The following is a 10,956-nucleotide window of genomic DNA, read 5'->3' on the forward strand; positions in this document are numbered from 1 at the left end:
GACAGAAGCAAACAGGGCTTTTACCATTAACATAAAATTTTTACTTTTCAGTTAAAAATAAATAAATAAAAATTTAAACAATAAGGATGGAAAGATGGTTTTAATTTTTTTTAACTGGAGAAAATATATTATTAATTTTTAAGAAAATATTTTGGGGTCTATTATAAGGTTTCAACTCTATTATAAGGTATTGTTGGTTTCACAAATCCTTGTTTTACCTTTTGGAAAACAAAGGAGTGAAAAAAAAGAAAAGCACAGATAGAACATGAGACAAAAAAAAGAGATGAATAACAGAAATGGAACTTTTAATATTTAACTTTTTCTGTGGTAGGTATAATTTAAAAATATGACATTTTTTTGTCTTGTCAAATATACAAATGCATGGAAACTCTTTAAAAAATAAAAAGAAACAAGTTTAACTGAAAAAAACAAATACACTATAAAAGCATATAGTACCTTCCAAATAACAGTGTGCCAGGTTGAATGCTGTAATAAAGTTCCATGTGCACCAATTGTAGAAAACAGAGTCTGCCCTGCACTCTTTCTGACAGCAGGACGGGGGTCCACACACAATTCACCCAATTTTGCATAAAGACATAACCATAAGCAATCAAATGGTGGCGCAGGGTGGAACGGCCGATTTAAAACCACTCCTTTCTCTTCTGCCTGCTTTTGCTGTGCTGCCTCTTCTTTATTTAATTCTTTTTCAATAATTTCTCCTCTTTGGAAAAAATAATCTGAAATATTCCACTAAGGAAAAAAGCAGAAAAATATCACTTTATTCACAGATTTTGTTTTAAACACATAGTTAATAAGTAATGTGGTTGTTTCACTTTTCATAGTAAAACATTTAAAAAATTACTTCATAAATCTCCTTTCTCATAGAATAAATTCAATGGAAACATCTTTACTTCCTCTATCATGTTTCGGATTCCAGGAGAACAATCCATCTTCTCTAGCACTATCCTGTTCCCTAGACCTTTTTTTTTTTAAACATTTTATTGTGAAAAAGTTCAAGTACATGCAGAAAACAAGGAGAATATAAGGTACTTCAATGTATTAATATACACCTTGATAAAACAATTGCTAAAACATAACTAATAATACCATTACTATCATAGTTAAATCACTAACAATTCCTTAATATCATTACACAAAAACTGTATAGTCTCCCTTCCCTTTCCCTTTCCCTTTCCCTCCCTCCCTCCCTCCCTCCTTCCTTCCTTCCTTCCTTCCTTCCTTCCTTCCTTCCTTCCTTCCTTCCTTCCTCTCTTCCTTTACTTGCAGTACTGGGGATTGTACCCAGTGGTACTCTACCAATGAACTACATCCCTAAACCATTTTATGTTGGGACAGGTCTCCCTAAATTGCAGAGGCTGGCTTCAAACTTGCAATCCTTCTTCAGCCTCCCAAGTAGTTGGGATTATAAGTATATGATACCATGCCCAGTTTTTATTTATAATTTTACATACAAAAAAAGAACAATTACTATCTTCAAGCATGCCTATAACTTTATTCTCAACCAAAATATAGTAAGAGAATTAATGATAATTTATGCCAATGATAAAAATGTAGGGGATCCAATACTGCAAACATAAATGTAAAATAAAAGATAAGACACCTGCAGTAATTTAATTAACAATGAACTAACCAACCACTTGTGGGAAGCAATTTTATATATAACATGCTTATTTTTTTTACATAATTATATTTTTAATATTTTTTAGTTGTAGTTGGACACAATACTTTTATTTTATTTATTTTTATGTGGTGCTGAGGACGGAACCCAGCACTTCACACATGCTAGGCAAACATTCTACCACTGAGCCATAATCCCAGCCCCACATAATTATATTTTTAAGAGTAAAATACTAACTTATCTAGCTTGTGAGGGAATTATTTATTTATCTATTTTTTTGAGGTACCAGGGACTGAACTCAGGAATGCCCAGACACTGAGCCACATCCCCAACCTGTTTTTTATTTTTAATTTTGAGACAGGGCTTCACTAAGTTGCTGAGGGCTTTGAACTCACTATCCTCCTGTCTTAGCCTCTTGAGCCACTGGGATCACAGGCATGTGCCACCTTGCCTGGCTTGTGAGGGAAATTTAAGTTCAACTTTATAAACCGTCTGCATTATAATATGTATTTTTAAAACTCTAAACAATTGTCTTAAATATATAGCTCCTTTCATGTTGACTTCATATAATGTTGACAATATCCTAACTTAGATTTTATTATTTCTTTTTTCAAAATGTGTAAATGAGGCTCAGAGTTCAACTTTATAAACCGTCTGCATTATAATATGTATTTTTAAAACTCTAAACAATTGTCTTAAATATATAGCTCCTTTCATGTTGACTTCATATAATGTTGACAATATCCTAACTTAGATTTTATTATTTCTTTTTTCAAAATGTGTAAATGAGGCTCAGAGGTCTATAACTCAAAAATAAGAGTCAAATATAATTCATATTTTATATATATCCCCCAGAGCCTAGGGTCTTCTCCTATGATTTTTTTGTCTCCTAGAGTATTTCTGATAGACTACAGGACTATGTAAATGGTACAGAATTCTATTGAAGCTTTATTTACAAATGAATAGTCCAAGAAAATGTTATTAAAGTATATTTAAAATCAGTAAACTTTCACATTAAAATTAACTAATGGTTTTCCTTATGTATATATAATTTGTTTACTACATCATCTCACAACAAACCTTATAAAAGTCAATCTTCAACATATCAAAAGTTCTCCAAATATTCTGCTATTATGAATTATTTCTTATGTTATTTAATTCTTCATGGAAGAAATATTTGATATTCAAGTCATTCAAATAATTTTCTTAGAGCCAAAACCATATTTGTTTGGCATTCACTTCCAACTGTATAACAGTAATTTCTAAGTTATGCTATCGTAAGAAAGGCGATGATACTTACCAACAAACCTATTGAAGTTAAACTAATATTTAGTTCTTGGTTATGAAGTCCAAAGCTACCTGCAACATCTACAACTATCTGTAAGCAAGTACAAGGCATTGTTGGTAGAAAATCTGTCACAACTAATTGAAGACACTGGAATGCGGTTCGTATCAAGGATTCTCTGAAAACACAAAAGAAATGTATATTGATGCATTTAAAAGAAGTGTGTAAAAGCATATACCTTACAATAATTTGAACAAGCAAAATTTTATTTTACAATTTTAACAAGAAAACCCTCCCTAATATAGATCATATAGTACTTCAATATTTATAAGTGTAAAAATGATATACTTACTTTAAAATATACAACTAATAATAAAGAACCTCAGAGGTAGTAAGAAATAAAATTAGCAGATTAAGAAAAAGGACATGAAAATGAGTATTAGCAATGTATCATTTCTATTTGTACTTTACATTAAGTAACCAAAAGAAAATTTGGACAACGAATAAGAATGGTAAATTGGCATAGCTACTTTTCTTTCCATTGTATCCCCAATATCTTACATAATGCCGTGCACATGTTAATAACCATAATTCGCTCAATAAAAATTTACTCAATAAATGAAAATGTGTTCTTCATTCTTTTATAAATATACAATTATCTTCTTTAAATCTTCAAAGGAATATAACATTCTATGAATGTAAACTGTAAGAAGAGTGAATTTTGAATTTCAAATGAAATTTGGTTTTGAAGAAAAATTCTGATGGTAAATAATGAAAAGGATGGTTATAATAACTACCTTTTATTAGTATGTCATGTACTTTTTAAACATTTTACACATTTTTATAATGTCCTATTATATACACTGAGAAAAATAACTTCAATTTGATCTAAGCTCATCTCCCTTCGCCTCTTTTATTTGGGGGGAGGGGAGTGTAGTACTTGGGATTAAGCCCAGAAACACACTAACACTGAACTGCATCCCCAGCCCTTTTTATTTTTTATTTTGATAGGGTCTCACTTAGTTATACAGGCTGGTCTGGAACCTATTACCCTCTGCCTTAGTCTTCCTAGTTGCTGGGGTTACAGATGTGCACCATTATGCCTAATTACCTCAATATTTTATAGCATTTAAGAAAATTTACTGGGCTGGGGTTATGGTTCAGTGGTAGAGCACTCACCTAGCATGTGCAAGGCCCTGGGTTCGATCCTCAACATCACATAAAAATAAATCAACAAAATAAAGGTATCGTGTCTAACCAAAAAAATAAATATTTAAAAAAAAGAAAATTTACTACTATGAACATTTAAGAACATTTAGTTTTTCTTAATATTTTCAAGTATCTCAATCAGCTAAAACTCCTATACTTATTACAAAATAAGATACTATGAGTCCTATTGCAGAATTATATACAAATATATCTATCCAGTATCTGCCAAATCTCTCCACTGGAGTTCTACCCTAAATTAAATCCTAAATTAAATAAGATCATACATCGACTTCAAATTTGCTCTTCTTTCTGTATTCCCTATGTAGTTAATGATACCATCATCCACTAAACTAATTGCCTAAGTCAGAAATCTGAGAATCATGCCTGATTTTTATGCCTCCATATACCTAGAGTTAATTGGTTAAATAACTCAAATCCATCTCCTCTTATTCTTAGAGAGCATTTGTAGACTTTCTTGTTTCCCACCTTAACCTCTTGCTGCTGTCATGGTGTATCTATGACATCTGCATCTTTTAATATTTTTTGCTCTGTCCCCTTCCACCTAGAGCCTTAATAATTTCATGGCATAACAAATTACTTACTTCCTTGGATTCTATTTTAAAGCAGGAGCTATTTATCTGTATACTCAGAATAACTAGTAAGCACAATATCTGAAATACACAGAATAAGTGTTTAATAAATAAATGCAAGTTATTTTAAAGCAATTTCTTAGATTTCCTCATACACACAGTGAAGTCACATTCCTAAAGATTATTTTGTATCTTATCAAATATTTGTTTTAACAAATCCAAATCTTATAAAAAGTCTAATCTTTGGGTGTATTATAAAAATTTTTAAATTGGTTTGTTTATCTTATTGTAAATAAAAACCTTGTATTCTAATATAAAGGTCAAACAGCAATACTCCCATCCTTTTAAAACAATGGTAATAATACCTAAAAATTCCCTATAGCCACTTGGGGGTAGTTTAAGAAAAACTATTATGGGCCTTGGATTTATACAGAAAGGACATGCATAAAAAAATTACTATACTGCATGATTTTTAGGATGGATTCCCCTTCTACTTGTATTATTTTGGGGATATTAATTTCAAAAACTTACCCTTGATCATTTCTGATTGCTCCCATGACTCCAAGAACCAATGGCCAACCAGGTCCTAGACTGTCTCCCTGACTCTGCAGAATCTGCAATACACATTCTAATTGCTTCAGTCGTATATCTGGATGGTTAATATTGGACATCTCCTTTAATGGATTCAATAAAAGCAATTGCAGTCTCTGAAAAGCAGACAAGAAACTAATTAGGAAGAGAAATTTAAAAAGAGAGGAATTCTTTGTTGTTCCCTTTTTCTTATCTTTATTTATTTTTTCTTTTCTTTTAAGACAACATCTGACTTGTTGCCCAGGCTGGTCTTGAACTTCTGGGATCAACTGATACTTCCACCTTAGCCTCCTGAGTGTTGGATCTATATAGGCATGCACCACAGCACCCAGCTTGTTGCTTTCACTGCTTGTTAAATTCACCATCACTCAAGACTACCAAGGTAGGCAGAATTTTTTTCTACCAAAATAAACATTGAACGTGACATCTCTAACAGTATTCATTAGAGATTTGTCATTTATATTTTTAATGAGAAAAAAACCCAAGTCTTTAAGATGTTATATTTTAAGATAAAAGGGTAGGTATCTTACTTTGAAAGATAATAAATATAGAACCATATAGAAATCAATTTCATTAAAGACCATATATCTCTAGCAGTATTTGAAGAGTAGAAAACAATCACCAATTACTAAAATCACCTTTAATATTCTTTATTATTATACTACTACATGTATTTAAATTTAAAATTCCTAAGTGTGATGGAATAAAAGGAATAAAATGTTTAGAAAATGAATAAGTATGGCAAATTCTAACAAAGACATAAAACCATGAAATTTGTTGCAGAGTAAACAAGAGCACTTGATTCTATCCTGTTCAGTATCTGAAAGCACTTGCTCCATTTTTTTTTTCATTTTTCTTTTCTTTAAGAGTTCTTTATTTGGTTACTGACTGAACAAATAATTTATTAAGCTCTAACTATACATCAAGTATTAAGGTGAACATTGAAAATACTGGAAGTTACACAACTATTTTTTTTAAAAAAATTCAAATTGTAAAAAAATATATAAAATCACTAACATGTAAGATGTAAAAGAATATGTATCTTTTCTGTCTTGTTGACTACTCCGTTCCAAGAGCTATGCTGAATAATTACATGTTGAGTAAATTTGTAGAACTGGAATATAATAAGATGTGGGGGCAATGAGAATATTTATTAAATGCCTCATTCCTACTCAGTCCTGAAGCAGTAAAACTTTGGTGGACTTTTAAAAACTGTTGCTATGGTTCAGACGTGGTATCCCCCAAAAGCTCATGTGTGAGACAATGCAAGAAGGTTTGAAGGAGAAGTGATTAGGTTGTACGTCAACTTAATCAGTTAATTAATCCCTGATGGGATTAACCAGGTGGAAACTGGAGGCAGGTGGAATGTTGCTGGAGGAAGTGGTTCATTGGGGATGTGGCTTTGAGGTATATATTTGTATATGACAATAGGAGACCTCTTTCTCTGTTTCCTGATCACCATGTGAATTGCTCCCCTTTACCACACACTCTGCCATGATGTTCAGCTTCACCTCAAGCCCTAAGAAATGGAGCCTGCTGTCTATGTATGGAGACCTCTGAAACTATGAGCCCCTGAATAAACCTTTCCTCCTCTACAATTGTGCTGGTCAGGCCTTTAGTCACAGTAGCAAAAAAGCTGACTGAAACAACTGTGTAAGATATATGTGAATGATAAAGAGTATCAAAATGATGAATATTTTAAATATACTCTAAAAGTAAAAAATAACTTAAAATTTTAAAAATGAAAATCTATTTTATTGTGCATATTTCTTCTGCCATTTGTTTTCTCTCCATGTAGTATAGCAAAAGGAAAAAGTCAGAGATGTAAGGACCAAAAAGGTCAAAGCTCTAAAATGAAGCCTTAGCACTTCATGAAGAGTAAAACTTGTAAACTAGAAGACCAATCTATGTAATTTATTAACTTAATTCAGTGTCATTCATGAAGTGTTTAAAATTTTTCATGAAGACCAAGAATCTCTTACCTTTAATAAGAAATCAATAGCCTAAATATAAAACATTTCTAAAAACTCTCAATTAGACTATTATCTACGTGAAAACTAAGAAAAACTACATATAGAAAAGGATAATTTCATATTAAGTATTCTTTTTTACCTGGTTCTGTGAAAGTGGAGGCTCATGGTTAAATGTTAATCCTGCTTTAATAAGTGAAGTTAAAGCTTCTGCTCCCCATTCTCTCATTCGAGAGTTTGGATGCTGGCAGACCTGAAGGTACATATGTTGAAAAATCAAATATTTAATTTGTGTACATAACTATGAATCACACATCAATTGAGCAAAGAAAAATTAAAATATTACATTTTCTTTTCACTTTTTAAAAATTACATCAAGTAAGGATTGGAAGAAAACTTACATCAAAAATGTCAGTAAGCTTACCTTCTGAATGAGGGCAAGAGGAAGCAACAAAGAGAAGACAAAAGAAAAAAGCTGAAACTAAAACAAGTCACAGAAAAGAAAGGATTTCATAATAGTAAAGGACACATCATCAGAGCAAATAAAAGCGGCAAGCTGAAATACTAAGGCTTTCTTTCTTTTTTTCTTTTCAGTGCTGGAGATTATACCCAGGTCCCTGCAAGTACTCTAATACTGAACTACATCTCTAATCTCAATGCTAAGTTCTTAATTAAGTTCACAATCAAAGACTGTGATACATTTTAAAAATTTTATCTATTCCCATTTGATGAGATGATCCAAACATGAAGAAATCAGCTCATATCCTTTACTTATTCTTAAAAATAATTCTGATAAAATAAAGAGAAAACCTTCTGCATGTCAGTTTTTCTAATAATAACTTTCTCAAGTTTCTAAAATAATATCAAATGACCTAGATAACAGGAACCTGAATTGTATATAGACACATGTACTAACACAAGAAACTGGCTATTAAGCAGCAACTAATCATTAAGAGTACCCTCAAACTGAATGCAAGATAATATAAATTCAATAAAATCCCCTGGCACTATCTATGGTTAAAAATACCAAATAGATTTTCCCCTAATAGGTTATCTCATAATTGTAGCAAAAATCTGTAAATGAACAGTATTTACTACTAACTCTCAGCCCCAACTGGCCTGATGGATCATGAGACTGTATAATAAGCTGACAGCTGATTTCTCTGATATTTATCAATTTAAAAATTTCACCCATTTTCAGCCAATAAAAGCAATCTACTCCCTCACCAAACCAATCACTACACAACATTAGTCCTTGATAAAATATACGGATGTAAATGCACAGGAAAGGGGCAAGGAAAGTTAATACTTTGGTTATCTGGAACTACTGGCTCAATGTGGATGTCTTTATTAATAAAAAATAAAATATAATATTTAAGAAAGAGTTTACCTCAAGTAGATGACCAGTGAGAGGTCTCCATAAAATTTCTATTCGGTGCATATTAACTAGACCGGTTTCTAACAATTTGGCAACAGCAAACAGAGATGGTTCCTAGGGAGAAAACATATTGCATTTTAATATTATAAGGAGAATTCTGGGTACATGAACTGTAAATAAAAACAGAATACTCTAAACAGCATGAGTATCATTAATTAGCATATATAAAGTTACTTAATAAATATAACAAAACCTATTGTCACAAAACAAGCCTTTCTGTCAAGATATTCTACTATTCAGAATAGATCCTAATTAGATGATTTGATTGAAAACGCTTTTACAGGGAAAGGGTAAAAGTCCAAAAGTTACACTTAACCTAGAGAATGGCTAACAATAAGAGTATTTCATTTAAATATCTACAAATTTAAAGATTTTTTTTATTATATATTTCTAACACTTTTATAGTACTGACAATATCCAATACGGAAATGCTTAATAGTATCTTTCTTAGTAGAAATCAGTGAATTAAGTACATTAAGGTTTTAAGACCCTTCCTCCCTGTGCTAATGTGGAGGTGTCTACAAATTTTGATGGCAGAAAAATTAATGATTCTAGAGAAAATATGGTATTGTGGTTGTGACTGACATCTATGAAGTTTTAACTGTCTGGGATTTCATCTTGATTCTGCCACTTAACAGCTATGTAACCTTAGGTAGATTGCTATCTCTACTGAACTTTTTAATCATTAACATGGAGATAATAATAGTATAGAAACTACCTCATATCACAAAGTACATGACACATAAGAAATTCCTCTCAAATGATGTCTAGTATTACTTCTTCCCCTTTCTCCTTATTTTAGCGAGAATATACACAGGAATCCTATATAGCATTTAAAAGAACACAAAGATGCCTAAGATTCATACCTAAAGAAGTTTACTCAAGAACCCTAGAATGTAGTTGGCATTTTTACTTTTTAAAAATGCCATAGGTGACTTTGAAAATACCCAAAGTTAAGAGTCACTAGCAAGAGTAAAGCTTTGGGTTGAGAAATAGATAGGTTCAAATCCAAACTCTACTGTTTACTAAATAAATGATCTCAGGCAAGTTACTTATGCTCTCTATTTTCATGTTTTCATTTGTAAGAAGAGAAGGCTAACTCGGAAGCTCATAAAGTTGTTTTAAGTGATTAAATTAATTAAGTCAGTGGTGAGCATACAGAAAACACTCAATGAAAAATAGCTGCTTTAATACTTCTATTGTTACACTGAGCTGGGTAATATGCTTTGCTTCATACTTATCAGCTTCACCTTCTAAGAAAGAATTTACAAACCTTACAATAAATTACATCCATAACACATTAGTGCAAATTCCTGAAATGAAGACCAAAACCAAGATGTTGGTCACTTTAAAGTAATCTCTACAATAGAAATCCCTACATTTAACTCACTCAGAACAGATGACATTGTTAAATCTATTTTCTTAACAATGTAGAAAATTAACTTATTTTAATATCTGCATATTTATCACACTTATAATACTTTTTATAGAAGTCACATCTGACTAATAAACTTTTAATAACCTCCATCTAGAAATGTTTTTATAAAGTCTGTATTTAATACATTTATAATACAATATTATTCAATTTCCCCCCCTTATTTTGTGCTAGGGAACTGAACCCAAGGCCTTGCAGATTACTTGAATATTTTTATAAAGCTTTCATTTTCATTTCATATTTGTCATTTCACTTTATAAAACTGAATCCTAAAATGGAGAGATGTGAATCCACTCTTATAAGAAATTATCTCAGTACTACTCAGTATATTCATGTTTTCAACATTTGTTCCCTCTAAGTCTTCCTTAAAAGTCACATCTGCCCCTCTTGAAATTGTATTCTTCAAGGTTAACAACAATTATTAAACACCAAAGCTCCTGTTTTTCTCTCATTGATTATGATTTCTTGTAAAGTTTTTATCTTTTGATCCATGAATTTGCCTTTTATAATCTGTTTTTTTTTTTTTTTTTGGTGGGGTGGGGTACTGGGGATTGAACTCAGGGGCACTTAACCACTGAGCCCTTTTGTTGTATTTTATTTAGAGACAGGGTCTCACTGAGTTGCTAGGTCCTTGCTAAATTGCTCAGGCTGGCTTTGAACTTGAGATCCTCCTGCTTTAGCCTCCCAAGATACTGGGATTACAGGTGTGCGATACCACACCTGGCTTGCCTTTTTAAATCTAAATCCTACCATTCCTTTCCTATCTAGTTCCAATCACACACTAGTTTATTTTGGCTAA

General features: G+C 31.6%; 1 protein-coding gene across 3 annotated transcripts in view; it reads right to left on the minus strand.

The window, feature by feature from the left end:
- Mon2 (MON2 regulator of endosome-to-Golgi trafficking) overlaps positions 1-10,956 on the minus strand; it is a 110,344-nt gene that overhangs the window by 44,550 nt on the left and 54,838 nt on the right. For all 3 annotated transcript variants that reach the window (XM_026392979.2, XM_026392977.2, XM_077799181.1), the window contains 5 exons: positions 8,675-8,776; positions 7,427-7,537; positions 5,255-5,430; positions 2,940-3,102; positions 457-750 (listed from right to left, as the gene is read on the minus strand). In XM_026392979.2, the coding sequence (XP_026248764.1) occupies positions 457-750; positions 2,940-3,102; positions 5,255-5,430; positions 7,427-7,537; positions 8,675-8,776 (846 nt within the window). The remainder of the gene's footprint in view (positions 1-456; positions 751-2,939; positions 3,103-5,254; positions 5,431-7,426; positions 7,538-8,674; positions 8,777-10,956) is intronic.

Source organism: Urocitellus parryii, chromosome 5, assembly GCF_045843805.1.
Source record: "Urocitellus parryii isolate mUroPar1 chromosome 5, mUroPar1.hap1, whole genome shotgun sequence".
NCBI lineage: Eukaryota > Metazoa > Chordata > Mammalia > Rodentia > Sciuridae > Urocitellus > Urocitellus parryii.